Source organism: Mustela nigripes, chromosome 2, assembly GCF_022355385.1.
Source record: "Mustela nigripes isolate SB6536 chromosome 2, MUSNIG.SB6536, whole genome shotgun sequence".
NCBI lineage: Eukaryota > Metazoa > Chordata > Mammalia > Carnivora > Mustelidae > Mustela > Mustela nigripes.
The window spans coordinates 87,191,686-87,210,419 of NC_081558.1; the positions used below are offsets into that span (position 1 = coordinate 87,191,686).

Sequence of the window (18,734 nt, forward strand, 5' to 3'; positions counted from 1 at the left end):
GTGTTGTGTGTGTTTTGTCAAGTCACAGAATCCATTCATACTTTCTTTTAACAATGCTAATTAAATGACTCATTTCCCATTTCCACCTCTATGGTAGAAGCCCTGACGTCAGAAGGCCTGACCTGGATGACTGAAATAGCCTTTCCATTGGTATTCCTGCCTTTTAGTGCCCTTCCTCCACCTGTCCCCACTGCCTCCCAACTGAATATTGCCAGAATCAGTTCTGACAGTTCTCCAAAAACTTTAGTTCACATAATGGTTAATTTTATGTGTCAACTTAGCTGGGTCACACAGAATGTTTCTGTGAAGGTGTTTATTGGATGAAACATTTAAACTGGTGGGATCTGAGTAAAGCAGTTTGTCCTTCATAATGTGGGTAGGCCTTGTATAGTTAGTTGAAGGCCTGAATGGAAAAAAGAGTGACCTCCTCCAAACAAGAGAGAGTTATTATTATTTTTTTAAAATATTTGTTTATCTGAGAGAGAGCAAGTGAGTGGAAGGGAGGGGCAGAGTGAGAAAGAGAGAATCTTTTTATTTTTAATTTTTTTTTAAAAGATTTTATTTATTTATTTGACAGAGGTCACAAGTAGGCAGAAAGGCAGGCAGAGAGAGAGAGGGGGAAGCAGGCTCCCCACAGAGCAGAGAGCCCAATGCGGAGCTTCATCTCAGGACCCTGAGATCATGACCTGAGCCGAAAGCAGAGGCTTTAACCCACTGAGCCACCCAGGTGCCCCGAGAGAAAGAATCTTAAGCAGACTCATCGCTGAGTGCAGAGCTTGACATGGGGTTCGATCATGCCTGAGCCGAAACCAAGAGCTAGACGCTCAACTGACTGAGCCACCCTGGTGCCCCCAAGAAAGAATTCGGTAGCAGATGACCTTTGGACTTGAGAAGTATCAGCTGTTCTCTGAATCTTTGTCCTGTTGGCCTACTCTTGCAGGTTTTGGACTTGCCAGCTGTCATGATTACATGAGCTGATTACTTAACATAAATCTCTTTCTCTGTGAACAGACATACCTTGGAGATCTTGCAGATTTGGTTCCAGACCACTGCGGTAAAGCAAATTCACAATAAAGCAAATCAAATGAAATTTTTTGTTTCCCACTGCATATAAAAACTGTTTCCCATATATTGTAGTCAATTAAATGTGCAATAGCATTATGTCTGGAAAGGTATATGCTGTAATTAAAAAATACTTCATTGCTAAAAAAAAAAAGTGCTCACTATCATCTGAGTTTTCAGCGAGTCATAATCTTTTTGCTCACTAGAGGGTCTTGTCTCTACGTTGATGGCCCCTGACTGATCAGGGTGGTGGTTGCTGAAGGCTGGGGTGGCTAGGGCAGTTTCTTAAAACATTTAAAGTTTGCCACATTGATTGACTCTTCCTTTCATGAATGATTTTTCTGCAGCACGTGATGCTGTTTAATAGCATTTTACCCATAGTAGAACTTGTTTCAAAATTGGAATTGATTCTTTCAAACCCTGCGGCTGTTTTATCAACTAAGTTTATGAAATATTCCAAATCCTTTGTTGCCTTATCAGCCGTGTTCTCAGCATCTGCACCAGGAGTAGATGCCGTCTCAATAAACCACCTTTTTCGCTCATCCCTAAGAAGCAACTCCTTACCTGTTCAAGTTGGATCATGAGATTATAGCAATTCAATATAGTTATGACAACATTTGAAATACGGTGAGAATTACCAAAATGTGACAGCACTATGGAGTGAACAGATGCTGTGGAAAAATGGCACTGGTAGACTTCCTTGAGGGAGGGTTGGCACAGACCTTCAGTTTATAAAAAACCACAGTGTCTTTGAAGTGCAGTAAAGTGAAGCACTGTAGAATGAGGTAGGCCTGAGTACATGTCCTTTGGACTGTTTTCTCTGGAGGACCCTGACCTGTACAGCCCATCTGTGTCCAGCGTGAGGCCCAGATCTGAGTGTAGCATGCAGGGCTTTTCCGTCTGGCTTTGTGCTCATGCTTTGGCCTCTGGGTACTCTGTGCCATGTCCCCGTGCGCCCCCTCCCTCACCCCACTGCCACCCCAGGTGCTGGGTACATCCTATCGCTATGCTCCCAGCTTCTGGAAACATCTTGGAGTGTTTTGCGTTGCTGTGTGTTTCTATTCTTGGCCTGGGATGTTTCCCTCCCCACCCCGAGCAGCTCCGTGATGTTGGGAATGGTGGCCATTAGCCACATGTGGCTACTTCAAGACCAAGTCCAAAAATCCATAAAACTGGAAGTTCATTTCTTTGGTCTCCCCAGCCACAGTTTTAAGCGCCCAGTAGCGACACGTGGGCGATGGATACTATTTGAGGACAGTGCACTTAAAGAACATTTCTGTCATTTCAGAGAGTTCTCTTGGGCAGTGCTGCTTGGTTCTTACCCTTTGTGTGGTTGAAGTGAGGGCATGGGTCCGTGTAATTTCTGCCCTCGCCCTGCGGTTCCCCCACCTCACGGAGCTTCCCACCAGCTTTGCTTCTTGGAGAATGTGATGAAGGCTACGGACATCATCCTCCGAAAACCTGGGATGTGGGTGCATAAATCATAAACATGATCCAAAGGTATTCATCAGCTTCCCTTCAAGGTCACCCATGCCCTGTGTTAATAACTATGACTGAATAATGCTCATACTGCTTACAGCTAACGCTTCTGTGCGGTCTACTGTGTGCCTGGTCAAAGCACTTTGTCTGTGTTCGCTTGCCCCTCAGAGCAACTCCACACGGTAGCTTCTGTCATTGTCTACATTTTGTAGATGAGGAAACTGAGGCACAGAGAATTAAAGCACTTAGGGTCACCCAGCTGGTGAGTGGGGTGGCCATGATTTGACCTAGGCTATCCGAGTTCCAAGTCTTTGTTCCTAACCTCTACACCAAGGGCTAAAAACCCTGCCCTAGAAACCTGAGCTTCTTGAGGACAGAAATTGCTTCTTATCCTTTGCAGACCTTCACGGTGCACAGTAAAGGTGAAATGAATGCTTGATGAAAGGAGGGATGCTTAGGATTGAGTTATACAGGCTTAAGGCATAATCGTCTTGGCTCCAGGATGTTGGGATGAGACACTGAGTGTCTTTTTTTTTTTTTTTTTTTAAGATTTTATTTATTTATTTGATAGAGAGAGGGAACACAAGCAGGGGGAGTAGGAGTGGGGGTAGGAGTGGGAGAAGCAGGCTCCCCGCTGAGCAGGGAGCCCAGTGTAGGTGTCCCAAAACACTGAGTGTCTTATGCTTTTACTTTCTTAGTTTTATTGACCGCAGTTTGTTCCTGACTGCTTAGAGCTGGGAGAGGCCCCGAGTCCGCTGAGCAGCCTTGCTTGGCAATACAGGATGGGAAGGGGAGGGGGTTTGCCAGAGCCCAGGCTGCGTCGGGGCACCCCTGATGCACCAGTGGGTGCTGCCTCTGCCTCCCTGAGCTGGACGCCCAGCTGCCGCGGAGGTCCTGAAACAAGGCAATTCCTGTCTTTTCCAGAAACCCCTGGGTGACTCGAAGTGGCACGGGCTCCAGTGGCCAGAGGGACACCCCCTGTCTTGTCATGCTTCCTGACAGCCTGCTCCTGTGGGGTCTGCTGGGCATGGCCTCTGGGACATCTTTGTTCCGTTTCACAGCTGACCCTCCGTCTTTTCCATATACTGAGCTAAGCAGGGAGCTATGTTGTGCTAATTCTTATTTATGGGAAGCCCTCCTTTTTGTCTGCATCCCCTGACCTTGAATTCCTTGGGAGATCTTACTACAGGTAGAAGTCAAAATTAAGCCAAGTCATGCTGCCCCAGAGGCAGAAGATGGGCTGGAGGAGGGGGTTTGACATTTCAGTGACTTGGTTGTTCCTCTGGCTGTACTTAAATGGGCCTGGCAGTGAATAGTGCCAAGTGACCCAGGAAAGCCTGGAACTCAGAGAAGGTTGCCCGGGGCAGCCAAGATCTTTGGCTTGAGCAGGGCTTGGAATTGTCCCTATTTCTAAGGGCACATTCTTCATAGTCCTAGTGGTAGTGACTCCCAGATGTACGGAACGTGATCACTGTCATCAAGGAGTTTGTAATCTCATTGAGAAGACCAAGTGAAGAGCAAAATAATTTGAGACGTGTCATCTGTGTGTTCAAATGTTGGGCAGTTTTCAGGGCATTTTTCCACATGCACTGTCTTACAATGTGGCAGATGGCTGAAATAAGTAGAGAAACGTGGTCCCGTGAATTCAGAGAGGGTAAAATTCCATCCAGGAATGCATTTTCTGAAGACCCGCTGGGACGGGTCTATAGCTTTTAGCTTGGAGGAGGCAAAGTAGAGTGGAAGGGGGTTTAGGTCTTGAGAGAATGGCATTCACGCCACACAATTGAATATAGACCATTAGGTCATTGTTCAAGTGAGTTTTCACATCACGTAAATGGGCATTTCCAAGGATAATTGTGCCCAGAGAGACATTAATCTGATTGTATGAGCCACAGAAGGAAAAAACAATCACAAAGCACATTAAAGGATTGACCACGAGGGAGCTATTTGTGGCTTATCATTTGTAGCCTAGCTTGGTACACTAATTAAACACATATTTCTTAAACATCTGTAGTCACGGGGCACTAGGCTAGGTTTTGGGAATTAAATAATTCAGTAACACAGTCCCTACTCTTTTAAGTCCTGGATCACGGGTGATGCTGCTGTTGAGGTCATAGAAATTCCATGCACTATGCAGAGAGGAGACACTGTGGTTCCTGGCCCTTTTCTGCTGTTGCACCAACTTCAGGGGTCCTGCGTCTGGGGGACTGGCCAGGTGTCTCTCATCGCTTAGCACGTGGTGGTGGCTCTGGCGTTGAACTGTCCACTGTTTCCTGTCCTCCTTCATGCCCTTCACGGCCCCTCGGTGGGTTTCTCCTAGGCTTCTGGACAAAAATTGAAAGCTCTGAGAACCTTCTTCTCAGCCATCCATTCCAGGTTGCCGAGTGAGTTCGGGTTAATGGAGGTCACTTAGTCTAGAATGAGCGGGTCCTCTGCCGGTGTTAACGGCAGCCTCATGGGAGTGAAGCCAAGGGCTGTGGGGTGCTGGCTGGTGGGAGACCAGAGCTGGCCAATAGAAGGAAACTCTTCAATTGAGAACCTCTTTTTATGGATCCCAGCTGAGGATGAAGGGACTAACAACAGATGTTCCCATTATTTCTTTTATTCTGTGTCTCAGGGACGAGAGGGATGTTAAGGACTTTCAACCCATTTGTCTCAGTGGTTTAAGAAAGCAGCCTCCAAGTGGAGACAGAAGGAGCACAGGTAGCTCACGGAAGTTTGGCCCGTGATCCGTGCAGCAGTGAGGAGGATGCTGGAGCCCTGGCCAGCTCTGGAAGCCAGAGTTTGCCTCCCTGTGGTGATCAGTGATGTCTCTCTTTGTCGTGGGTTGTGCAGGTCACCTTAGATTTGTTTCTGAATGTGATTTGGATTAGTTCTGAATGCGATTTGCAGGAACTGGAGTCATTATTGTTTTGGCCATTTTGTGGGTATTTTGGGAACTGGTCAACAGTTCACAAAACCCACGTCAGCAGAGGACGGTCATGGCCTTCCTTGGCAAAAAGGGGCTACAGGAGCCAGCAACAGGTGATATAACCCAAGTGCCTGGGAGAGTGGCTTTGGGCTGGGATGTGTGTTCATCTCCGTGCTGGTCTTTGTGAGTGGTAAGGTATAAACCACAGTTCCCGCCCTCAAGAAGCTTGTGTTTTTAAAACTTTTGTGTGCCCTGCTGCTGTTGGGCAGTACAGCTCAGTCTGAATGAGTTCTCCATCAAGTTTTGGGAAACTTATGAATGGGGGTTGAGAAGAGGGGGGAAACATGGAAGTTCTAGAAGAATAGGACTCTTCCCTCCAAGGAAGAGGCTGAGGGATGACAAGAACTTTTTTTTTTTGCCTCTGAAGTGCCCTAAGAAAAAAGTTATGATTGTTTAACCAATGAACTTGGCATGCTATAGTGAAAAAAGAATTCACAGAAGATGGGGTATTTGAGATGGGTTTTAAGGGATGATTAGGAGTTCCATTGGAGAGAAGGAGGAAGAGCATGTTGCCAGTGGAGGGAATGGGACATAGAAGAGTGAGGAGTGTTGAAGGAATGGTGAGGGGTTGGGCCTCAATGAGTCGGTAGGAAGTGAGAAGCTGGGTCACTGATTGTGGCCTGATTGTATTGGGGGTGGGGAGAGTGTTAGGGAGTGACGTCATCAGATGTGCTCTTCAGAAAGATTACCAAGTGTCCTGTATGCAGTTGGGTAGTCTAAATCGGTACCAGATGGAGTTTCAGTTGGCTCTGTGAGATTGGAAGCTAGGAGACGAGTTGGGAAGTTTGTAAAATAATCAGGGTAAGAACTGAAGCTGAAAATGTCTGCTGAGGTTTCCTTAGGGCACATTTGTTCCTTGGTGCAGAACTGGGGGAGGGAGTTTGGGCCAGGGCTTGTCAAGCCTTTGGGTGCTCTACAGAGAAAAGCTCTTGGCCATGGGGCTTGGCAGACTGGGTGTGCAAATGCGGTGGTAGAGATTGTTTTCCGAACTGAGAGTGCCCTAGAGGGTCCTGTGGTTTCTCATCCAGACCTGTTTTGTCAGCTTTATCACTGGAGAACTGGAACAGTATGGGACTCTGTGTGTTTGCTTTTCCTCCCCAGGTCACTAGAGTCAGGGCTTGAGCATGTGACCTTGGTTTGAGCAAGTGACCTCGGACCAGTTCCCTAACCTCTATTTCTTTGGATGAAAAATGGGTACAATAATAACTTAACCAGCAGGGCTGGCTGGAGTCCCAGATGCAGGGAAACCTGGCACACAATAGGATTTAATAAACTCACCTGCCCCAGTGCCTTTGTTCTTCTTCTCTCAGGGCAATAGAAGTGAGATGCAGGGAGGGGCAGGACTTAGGTCCCTCCAGTTGGGTTTCAGACCGCCTTGCAAGTGCTTTGTGGCAAGTGAGTATATGTGTTTTTTTCCTTCTCTGTCTCTGCCGGAGACCAAGAAAGCTGAGGGCTTTAAGTCATAGCTGAAGAGACTTATTGTTGAGAACCTATGGACAGCTAGAGTGCTTTGGCCACTAACAGGGTGTTGGGAAGTCAGTGTTGGACCCCCATGTTTTGACATATCTTAAATATGGGCAGGGCAGGCACCCTTTCCATGGAGACCTGTTCTTGCTTGGACAACATGCTGACTCAACTTTCCCTCCTTGGCAGTCTTACTGGTGGTTTTTTTTTTTTTTTTTTTTTAAATTCGTTTAAATTTTGCCTTTAGTGAGGACAACTTTTAACAGATACCTTTCCTTCCTCTGTCCTTTCAGTGAGTAGCATTTTCTTGAGTTTTGTGATTTTGTGGCAGGTAAATATCCAGGTCTTCAAAAAACATTTCTTGACCACTTTTTATGATGGGATATTACAAATATATAGCAAGGTAGAGAGAATAATCAGTGACCTCTCCGCACCATCACCAGCATCAGCAACCAGCATCTTGCCAATCACGTGTCTCCTGTTTTAAAACTATTCAGATATCGTATAGCTTCAACCATAAATACTTACATATTTTATTTCTCCTAGATAAAAACCCCCAAGAAATCACATTTAAATTGAAGTTCTTGTGATATCCTCCAGTACCTAGTCCTTCTTCACATTTCCCTGGTTGTATTAAAAATGTGTTTCTTGGTATCGGTTTAAAGCATTTGACCTGACAACAGCTGTTCTGTGTTGACTTGACCGTGTGAACCTCCCCTCTGCCCTTGCATTATGCAGTTGCCCAATCCAGGGACATAGTTTTGAGTTTACAGAAAGAACTCTCTGGTAGATAAGGAGCAAGATAATAGCTGACTGAGAAGCACCTCAAGAAGCGATTTTATTAACTTTATATTTTGGAAGATTTGCAAGCAAACACAATAAAAATGCTGATGGCAGAAGTGAAATAGCTCAGTGGTTAACTTGCCTGCTGACTGCACCTGTTGAAGCCAGACACAGCGTTCCAGGATGACCTTGTGAGCCCTGCTGTAATTATGTATCCTCAGTGCTGAAAGCAGGGCTCTCTGGGAGTTAGCAGAGGCCTTGGCATTCCAGACCGAGAAGTCTAATGACTTGTTCAAGGCTGTAGACCCAAGACAAGGGCCATCGTGGGTGCCAGGAATAGACCCTATTGCTCCCTGTCCCTGCACGTAGCGTGCTGCCTCTCAGCGGCTCTGCTATGCCCTTCAGTCAGCTCTGGTCTGGGCAGGGCTCCGGAGGGTTTCTTTTGTTGGCACTGTGGTCTGTTAAGAGTTGGGGTCCCTGGGCATTGGAGAGCTGCAAGGGGGTCCTGGTGATCCACCTGGTTTCGGAGGCACAGCTCTCTGGAGAGCAGTCCCTGGAATTGCTGGCGACTCTGCGTGCAGCTGCTGATACAGAGGGCGCCTGCAGGGACAGAGCCCAGTGTGATAGCCAGTCAGCCCCCTGCTCCTCCCCTGGAGAGGAAGGGGAAAACTCAGGAATCAGAACTTTGTTCCAGGAGCGCCTCATGGCTGTTAGCCTTTGACTCCCCGGCTGTGGCTGAAGGGAGGGAGATGCTGTCCCCAGTTCTGGCATCGCAGTGCTTCTTATGCCCACCTCTTGGCTTCTCCATCCTCTTCGCAGGAAACGGCTGCTCCCGACTAGCACAGAGAACTGTCAGGAGATGTAGTTACAGAGTCCGTGGAGTCCCCCCAGGCAGGGCATTCTGGCTCCCCTCGCCTCCCCACTGTTCCTCAGTGTAAGACAGCACTCTCCACCCCCTCGAGAGACAGGCGGTGATCTGCCCCAAGTCATGTCTCCTGTCGTGGCCCAGGTGTACCTTGTGTGTTTCCCTGGAAGGGATGGAATGGCTTCCCTGGTTGGTATGTGTCTCTCTGGCCTTCAGACTGGCCGCTGCTGATGCTTTGTGTGTCCTGGGAATGACAGTGTGGGGACCAAGGCAGGGAGGGAGACACATTTGAATGGACTCACGGAGAGGAAGGTACAGCTGTGCCGAATGTGGGGAAACCCTCCACAGCACAGGAACTCTGCGTTTGCACACGTTTGAAGAATTTAAGAGATGGGGTATGAGATTTATGCCCTTGAGCGGGCCATCCTACTCTGAATTTCCTTCCATAAAAGAAAATGATTGATTGACATTGTTTCCATCTTTTCGAGTCCTTACACTTGGTGATTTGATTCTGTGGTACAGGGATCCAGGCGGCTCCTGGAATGCTATTGGGTCCTGCAGGCCTTGACATTGGACACTGCTGCTGTCCCCCGTGAGTCAGGCCTCTGCCTCGAACCCGGCCCCAAACTTTTGCCAGCTGGTGGTTCTATAGCCAGCAGCTGCTGCACCCACCCAGTCAGTGTGTGTGTGTGTGTGTGTGTGTGTGTGTGTGTGTGTGTGTGTGTGCAAGAGGAAGCCAAGGAGGAAGTGGGTGTCATCCTTCTAGCTGGGGTAGATGGGGAAGGCTGGGCACCTGTTGTGTCCTTTCCACAACAGAATGGATTTGATCTGGGGGCCTGCTGAGGTGTGCCATGCATGGCTGGCAGACCGTGTGAGCTGCTGATAGCTGAATGGGGTAGGAGTGCATTGGAGGGGGAGGGATCAGAGAACTGCGCTCACGGACAGGCTCTGACATGCTGATTTGGATGAAATAGCCCCCGTGCCCTGGGGAAGTACAAGGCCTGTGCCTTCCTCCTGCCAGAAGCTTTCGGCCAAATTGGGGAAATTTGGGAGGGTGACAGATGGTGCCAACCTACAGCAGAGGGACAGTGGCCTGTGAGTGGGTGGGGATGCCCTTGGGTCCAATGTGGCTGTGTATGCTTGTGTCCCGAGGTGAGCTGTAGGGTGATGCCTCACAGAAGACCAGCCAAGGTGGACTCAATCCTGGATGAACCTCCTCAGAGCCCCCAACTGAAACCCTGGAGTTGGACCCCACCCCAGTCAGTGTGAGGTCCTGGATGACCACGGGGAGTGGGAGAGGGGCCTCTAGGAACAGAGTCACAGCATCCTGCTTGGTGGCTGGGCCTTCCCCACATCCAGGGTCTGGCCATAGTGTATCCTCCAGGTTCCTTTATGATGGGTTTTTAAATGCATGATTGTTAATCATCTAAGGTAGGAATGCAGGTGCTGTTTTAATGAGTGCAGCAAGTTCAAGACTCTGGTTGGTAGCGGAGATCTTTTGTTGCCCTTCATTTCAGGGTTGCACAGTATCTAGGCCAGTGCTGTCCAGAAGGACTTTCCGTGATGTTGGAAATGTTTTGTATCTGCCTTGTCCAATGTGGAAGCCACAAGCCACGTGTGGCCGTGGAGCACTAGAAATGTGGCTGGAGTGACTGAGAAACTGATATTTTAATTTATTTCATTGTAATGAATTTGAATGTAAATAGCCACATGTGGCCTGTGCCTCCTGTACTAGACAGTGCAGTTCTAGAAAACCCTAAGGAGGTAATTGTAAACGATAACATTTTCCTTTTTACTTTGTATTATAAAAAACTTCAAACACAAAGTAGAGTGAAAAGTGTAACAGAGCCCCATATAGTCTTCATCCAGTTTCTAGGGTGATTAAGCCTTGGCAAATCTTACCCACGCCACTGCCCCCCCACCGCACTCATCTCTCCTCCTTTCTTGCTATGTTGTTTTAAACATTGACAATAGCTTTTTACCTTTTAATTTTAAACAGCTCATATTTAACCTCAGGACAGAACTTGATCTGATCTTGGTTTTTCTAATCCCAGGAGGTTCCTTTGACATTGGGATCTCCTAAAGAGCTCTGTGGTCTGTCCTCTGAAACAGCTGCGGGCCCGAAGTTCTGTCTCAGAACCGCGCACAGTCTTGTCATGATTTTCACAGATACATACTGTGGACCTTTTGTTTAATTTAGAATCTATATCATGTACTATATCCTGCATTATGCAGTTTACTGTTAACTGATTAGGGCTCATCCTATACCTGAGAAGAGTTGGGACTGAGTGAAAATTGTCCCATAGACTCAGCAGATTTTTAGGTGTGTACAAAGTTGCTCTAGGAAAGTTGAGTTTGAGAGAAAGAATGAAAAGCTGTATGGCACAAGCTGTAATTAGTAAAGTGTGACATGGGTGAAACCGTTCAGTGAATCAAATTTATTGATCTGAAGTAGAAAAGAATGGATTCTGATAAAAATAACTTTGACTAAAGAAAAACGAACAAAATTAGAAACACTGGAGATGAAAAATGATCAAGGAACTGAACGGGCCTCATGGAATTTTTTGTAGAAAATGCTTTCAAATGAAAATGTATCAACTGGGGTAATTCTGATGAAAATGTTTGTATCCAAAATGTCCTCAGGAGCTGAATGGCCTCGTCAAAAAGGCTGGCTCCTATCTCCGGCCACCCTTTGGTTAACCTCAGACTGAAGTTTGGTTGGGTGGGGGAGGGGGTGGGTGGAAGGATTGGAAGTGTTCAGAATTGAGAGGTTCAGACTGTCTGGCAGCTGCTGATGTCTAGGAGTGCCCAGAATACATGCAAAACAAACTAGAGCTTGAATCACACAGAGAACGGATGCCTCTGTTAGTTGTCCTCTTTGATGTTCGTCCTGGACATGCCTTCGTCACCGAGGCCAGTGAGGGTTTTGATCATGCCTTCAAAGGTTTTGTTTTCCTCAGATGGCCTAGAGAGGAATCTGGGACTTTTCTTCATGAGCTTCTAGATGGAAGACGGGTTCTTTCCAGCAGCGCAGACAACATTCACTATAAAGAGGCAAGGACAAAATCGTATCCAGTTTACAAAGAGAAAAGTTGGAAAAGCAAGGACAGAGGCAGACAACACTCACTATGAAGAGGCGAGGACAAAATCCATATCCAGTTTACAAAGAGAAAAGTTGAAAAAGCAAGGACAGAGGGTCCCCTGCCAATGGTTGCTCAGTGCAGTGACCGTGTCCTGATGCCTGTGGGCGTCAGGGCCAGCCCAGCCAGAGCATGGACCCAACAGGAGAAGCTGGGCCTCCCTTTCCTTGGTGCTCTGAGACCCTATGTTTGTGGAAGGGTCGTCGCTGACCTCCTACTCTAGGCAGCCTGTGCTTCCCCTCAGGTAGGTGTCTTTTCTACCCTCTTTAGAAGAAAATGGGGCATTCCCATATCTTCCTTTTCATGCACAGCACCCAGGGGTTTCTGGAAGACCGGTTGCTCTGTAAGTGCTTCCACTCCCAGGAGGGCCTAGACCTGGAATGGGTGTGTGTGATTTTTTTTTTTTTTTTAAGATTTTTATCTGTTTATTTGACAGAGATCACAGGTAGACAGAGAGGCAAGCAGAGAGAAAGGAGGAAGCAGGCTCCCTGCTGAGCAGAGAGCCTGATGTAGGACTCGATCCCAGGACCCTCGGATCATGACCCAAGCCGAAGGCAGAGATTTTAACCCACTGAGCCCCCCAGGTGCCCCGGGTGTGTGTGATTTTGACAGACGCTTCCCTGTGTCTCTTCCTTCTTCCTCGCTCCTCTGTGAGTGGGACCCAAATTGTTCCCAAGAGCAGATAAGGAAATAGCACTGGGCAGTAGGAGAAGTTCAATTCAGAGGGCATGCAGGATGAGCTTCTGGACCCTGCTGTCTGCAGGCCGGCTCCTCACTGCGAGCGCTATGCTCAGACAGCAGTGACCCGCTCCTTGCGTGCACTCTGGGGGGAGCAGTGTGCTGTCCTTGTGGTTGACCTCTTTTCTCACTGCACGCCCCCTACCTATTTGGATCTCTCTAGCAGTGGCCTGCGTGGCCTTGATTTGGGTGTAGGGGTTAAGACCAAACTTAACTTGACGTCTTTGTGAGGAGTTTGTAGTCCCAGCAGGTGGTATTTAATAGAAGTCCAGAATGAAGCCTCAGGCTTTGAGGCTTGATCTCACCCTTGTTAACTGTGTGATTTGGGGCAATTTATTTAACCTTTCTGAGTTTTGGTCTCCTTTATAAAGTAGGAATGATAACTGGACTGAGCTCACAGTGGAATTTTGAGATTGAAATGAGGCCCTGTATTCAGAATACCTCTCCTACGTTATTTGAGTCTGGGTCAATGCTCAAACAGCAACTACTGTCATTACCGTCTTACAACCATCTGTGTCCATCCTTTGGGATTTGCTAGTACTCAGGTACAAGACTGGTCTCATCGTGGGGGCACTCTCCGTGACTTGGAGCAACTCGCAGCTGGAGCATGGCTTTGAGAAGCCATGTGTGAGAAGACTCCTTTCCCGTTTCCTTAGCTGACTAGCTGATGTGCCTGGTGAGCCACAGGTGGGAAGCAGCAGTCCCACACACGCTTTGAATTCTCATCTCATCTTTGCCCCCCTGATCATCTCCTCTTGATGTCTGTTAGTTACAGGTAGACTGTCTGATTGTCTGATGTTTATGTCCTTGCCAAAGTTATGCAGGTCGGAGGTAGAGTGATGGAGAGATACTATCTGGTTTCCATGGGTCAAAGGTAGACTGAAGTCTCCTATTAGAAGTAGAGCATAAATAGCCACGGTTAGGGGTCAGAAGCTCTGGTTTCCTGGCTGTGGCCAGGCATAAATAGCGGTGGGACATTCAGCAAGTTGTCTTGCGTTTTGGGTCATCTTTTGAAAAATGAAGGCCTTGAGCTGCGTGATCTTTAAACTTCCTTCTACCCTGACCCTATGTTGCAACCACTGCAAAAGTCCAGATGCTCTTGGTCTTTCCTGAGCCCAAATATGGACTGTGGGGGAAGTCTAGTAGCAGCTGGGATTGTGGCCTCTCCCTTCTCCTGGAAGCCTTGACACTGGTGGGCCTCTCCACTCTGCTCCCCTTTCCCCTTGTTGATGACACTGTGGAACACCCACACATGTGAGGCCTTCACAGTCACAGCTGACCCCAGGCCAGAGTCTAATGAAGGTTACTAAGCTAATTCATTTTTTCCAGCGAGCTATTTCCATGAAAGTTGTTAGTATCCATGAGTCATGAAGATGTTCGTAGTTGTCCTGTGTTGCACCTTGTAGCTAAACCCAAGCTCCCCTAATGTTTACCACATCAGTACTCTTCTAAGCAGAGCCTCAGCCCTTCACTTTGCTAACTGGGCTTTCTGCTAGGAGAACCACCACCTGATTTGTGTATACCAGGAGTAATCTATTAATACTAGGGCTTGGGTCCTTTCTTAGAGTTTGAAAGTAAAACTTGTTGGCATTGGTTGTGCCCAAGATTTCTGGGTGTCCTCCTTCATACATCAGTGAGAACCTGTTAACCAGCCCCTGTTGGGATTGCTAAGTCAGCTTCTGATTTTGAGGTCATATGTCCCATTGGGACACTGGGAAACAATCTCGGACACTGGGAAGCAATCTCGGAGCTAAGTCCCTTCCGGTTAGATGTGTGTGTAAACTCATGGATGCCTCCTGTATTATCATGACCTGACCGGGTCCCTGACACCCTCTCCCTTGATGGGTCTTCCTGGGAAAACATTGACAAATCATTCTCTCTTCTCTATAATCCCGTAGCACTTTATACCTCTGTTACTGTCACTGTCTATCTTATATTGAACATGTCTGCTTTCCTGATTGAATTGGAACCCCTAATTTTGGGGTGGGCCCCTCCCCTCCAGACATTAGTCTGCAGGAGGTTACTCAACAATGTTGAATGTACTACATCCAAGGGTACAATAGAATGCTCCCTCTCCTTGTGCGTGCACCTGCCTGGTCTTTCCTTGTGAATGTGGTTTAAAAAATATTTGATGAAATGCCTTACAAAGAGGCCATGAGCTCTAAGATTCCTTAGGAATCTCCAAAAGGTTGGCTTTTCAGGCTTATTAGTAGTAAAATGGGCTGGGAGCAGCCAGAAAGAAGTTGAGGGAGGTTCAACCAGTCAATGCTATTGCTGTAGTCACTTCTGTGGGGTTTGCAGAATAGCTCAGCTGTAGAGAGAGGGAGATCTGTTATCATTTAGGTTTAGTTTGGCTGAATATAATGGAAAACTGGCTTAAATGTGCACCTTTATTTTTTCAGTCATTTAAAAACTCAGGAGATAGATAATCCAGGGCAGGGACCTAACTTACTTTTATTCTATCCTTAGGAGGTTGCCTCATGACCCCAAATGGCTGTTGAAGCACCAGCCATTGTGTTACTATCAAAATGGAAAGATAAAGGAGCCCTCTTGGAAGGCTCACTCAGTGTCCATTTGTATCTCACTAGCTAGGAGTTAGAAGGGCACTAGCTTTCTTCACAGATGGGCAGTTCGGTTCTTTAACTGGCACATTGCCTCACCCTGAGACATACAGATTCTCTTCCCAGGAAAGATGAAGAGAACAGACAGTGGTGCTGAAGAGCCACCCAACACTTACTTGAATGAGTGAGTAGGTGGGCAAGCGATGGAGAGATGCTGTCGTTTTTGTGGGTAAAAGGTTGACCGATGCCTCGTCAACCTCGATATTAGATCGTTGAAAAGACAAGGCAGGCACATTTCTGATAATACCATAGAGGAGCATAGGAGCCTCGTGGAAAATCCAGAAACTCCACTGACCTGACAGAGAGCATATTCTTCTAAAGGCCCTTCCGATGGGCCTCCGTTTCCCCCGTCTTTGTAGAGATCGGGCCCCTTTATTTAAACTCATCAGATGCAAGAGAGCAGGCGGGGTGGGGGCCGGGTCTGTGGTACAGTGGCCGCATTTCACCTCTTTCTTTAATTTGTTTGAAGAAAAAAAAAAAGCTTCCTAATTTAGGCGGGGGAGATCTGGGGGAAGAGAGATTACCCTTAAATGTTGCTGAATTGAAATACTAAAATTTCCTAAGAAACACAAATATACATCCCACCTTGCAAAATGTTAGAATCCCCTGGGATTAATTATGGTGTCAATTCGAGGCCCGTAGGTGGTCTGTGGGGCAGGTGGTGGGAGCTTCGAAGCAACAAGTGCCTGTGTCATCCTACTTGCCCTGGAGTGCAGCTAGGCAGACCAAGAGCCCCACCAGGGCTGTCCTCTCACGGGACATCCCCAGCCTGGCCTGCAGGTCCAGAGGCTGGAGCAACATGTCTTGTGCTGAGAGGGGGCTGTGTGTCTGTGTGGTCTTGTTCCCTTGTGGTGGGCTGGTCAGTTCTATAGGACTGGGCCCCTTGTCCCCATCGTGTTGCAGAGGCACACTTGCATGGCCGTGTGGCCCGGGGCCACACAGCGGTCCACCACAGGTGGGCAGGCTGCCTGGTTGAAGTGTTAGTCTGGTGTTCATTCAGGCCCACTCTTGATTCCTTTTTGAAGCCTTTTTTTTTTTTTTAATAGCAATATACATATTTTTATCTTTTAAATTTTATTTTATTCTGTTTTTATTTTAATTCCAGTGTGGTATTAGTTTCAGGTGTGTGATATAAACATTCAGCTATGCCATGCATTATTCAGTGCTCTACCTTTTGAAACTTTGATTCTCATCTTCATCAGGGTTTCCTGGAGACACTGTGGTTCACAAGACTGCTTCTTCCTGGCCCCCCACCGACCCTGCATTTCTCAGGTCCTCTTGTCCTTCAGTCCTCCGTTCCAGATCATCCTCTTTTCAAAGAAGTAGCCCTGAATTCCCTCTCCTTGAAGTGATTTGTCCTGCATACCCTCCTGCTGTCCGTTATCGCCCTCCCTCCTGCGGTGCTCTGGGGCACACAGCTGTGTGGGACAGATTCTGGGTGTCCTCTCCATGCCTGTGTCTGTGTCCTGACCATATCGTCCTCCCGGAGGGTCAGACACAGCCTGTGTCCACTGTTCCCTGCAGGGTAGAGAGTGGCACCCATGCTGTCCCTTGCCTTGGGGGCTGGTGTGTTCCGAGTCTGTTTTGTTTCCCTTAACCCTCTTTGTCTTGTGGTTCTCCAAGACTTCCTCTAAGTCACATGAGACTCTGGGGATGGATGGGGCTCCTGTTGTTCCCCTGGCTCCTGAGTCCCAGGGGCTTCCCCGTGGATGTCCCCAGGGTTTGTATAACTGATCGGGTTAGCTGAGGGTGGGTGGGTTGGATGCCACAGGCCAGTATTTCGTAGTTGCTTGCTCGTGCTCTGCTGGGAAGTTCAGAGGGAGGTGCCGGAGGGTTGTCTTGCTGATCCCTGATGCGATCTCATGGGCCGCTCTTGGGGCGAGATGTTTTACTCTCCAAAAGCTGTAGACTGGGAGCCAACTATGTAATTTCAAATTTTCTGGTAGTTACAGTAAAAAAAAAAAAAAAAAAGTCAAAACACATTGTTGAAATTAATTTTATTAAGATATTCTGTTTAACCAGGTACATCCAAAATCCTATCATTTCCCCATGTGATCATTACAAAAATCGAGATTATTGACAGTTCTCTTTTTTTGGTACTAAGTCTTTAAAATTTGGGGTGCTTCACACTCCATGCAGATCAAGGATATTTCAAATGCTTGCTAGCCACACGTGACTGGTGGCGGTCCAATGTATGGTCTGCTACGATTCACGCGCCTTCTCCCACTTGACGTTCCTGGAAAGCAGGGGCCGTGCTGTCACTGTTCAGTCCTTCCTGATCGCCATCAGTGAGTGTGATTTGTGTGAGGGCCTGGCTGGCAGAGTGACAGCACATAGTGGGACTTTGCAGTGCCTGGTGTCTGGTCGCAGCTCGGCTTCTCGCCCTCTCTGTGTGGCCTGGCTGGGTCTCTGGGAGTCACCTGTAGAATGAAGCCGTTGGATTTGTGATCTTCAGGGGCCCTTCTGGTTCTGACCTGATTGCACTGGGCCATGGATCTGAGCAGGGACGGCACTGGGGACCACTGTATCTGTCCACCTTGGCCTCACCAGCACGTGAGAGCTCTGTGAAAGGCCACGGGGGGCCATACCTGTGGTTTGCCATCTTCAACTCTGACCAAGAGCTGGTATGTTTATCTGGTCTCTTGGGTCCTGTGACTCCTCTGCTTGCCTCCCTGGCACCTGTCCCCTTGTCTTGCATTTACGAGACCCTCTGGCTACCAGGACTGTTCCCACTTGCAAAGGCACAGATGGACGGGGCAGGTCCCAGCCCTCAGGAAGCTCATCTCTTGGAAGGTGTGGTGGGCCAGAGGGGGTCCTTGCCATTTCCTGAGACCTCATGAGGGTTCTTTCTTGTGCAGGCTCAGCTGGAGGCTCAGAAAGCCACACAGGACTTCCAGAGGGCCACCGAGGTGCTCCGTGCTGCTAAGGAAACCATCTCCCTGGCTGAACAGCGGCTGCTGGAGGATGACAAGCGGCAGTTTGACTCAGCCTGGCAGGAGATGCTGAATCACGCCACCCAGAGGGTATGAGTCACTGCCGGGCGCCTGCAGGAGGGGGTGGGGAGGGTTGCCTGGTTCGCCAGCATGTGTCCGTGTCTGCAGGTGTCTGCACGTGTGTGAGCATCGGGGGCCTCCCCCTCATGGGAGCATCCTTAATACTTCCCCTCATCCATGTGACCCACACTGCCCCTCTGGTCCTGATGAGCCCTGGGTTCCCCAGGGTTCCCTTTGGGGGTTCCCCCAAGCAGAGGAGACAGACACCAGGCTTGTTGCCTAGAAACGCTCCCTGAAAGTCACAGGTTATCTTCCCGTGTGGTCTCTGCTGGCCTGGTACAAAGCCACGCTCAGAGTGACAGTCCCCCAGTAACGGGTATAGCTCTTCCTTCCCTGTGTCACTTGAGATCTGTCTGGTTCAGATGGTCCCTGAAGGTCTTGACTGTAGACTGGGCTTTCCAGAGGGAGCATGTTATTTTCCAGGGCCCGTTCCCACTAAGTTCCAGGGGAAGTGGCTGAGTTTAGAATCCCAGGTGGAAGACTTTCATTAACAGCCCCAAACCGTGTGGGGCCTGGACTTGGGGTGTGTGTGTGCTGTTAGTGGAAGGTAGGGACCAT

General features: G+C 48.3%; 1 protein-coding gene across 1 annotated transcript in view; it reads left to right on the forward strand.

The window, feature by feature from the left end:
• The window catches only part of SH3BP5 (SH3 domain binding protein 5), a 72,804-nt gene that overhangs the window by 39,857 nt on the left and 14,213 nt on the right, over positions 1-18,734 (forward strand). Inside the window, exon 4 of the mRNA XM_059390907.1 lies at positions 17,982-18,146. Within this exon, the coding sequence (XP_059246890.1) occupies positions 17,982-18,146 (165 nt within the window). The remainder of the gene's footprint in view (positions 1-17,981; positions 18,147-18,734) is intronic.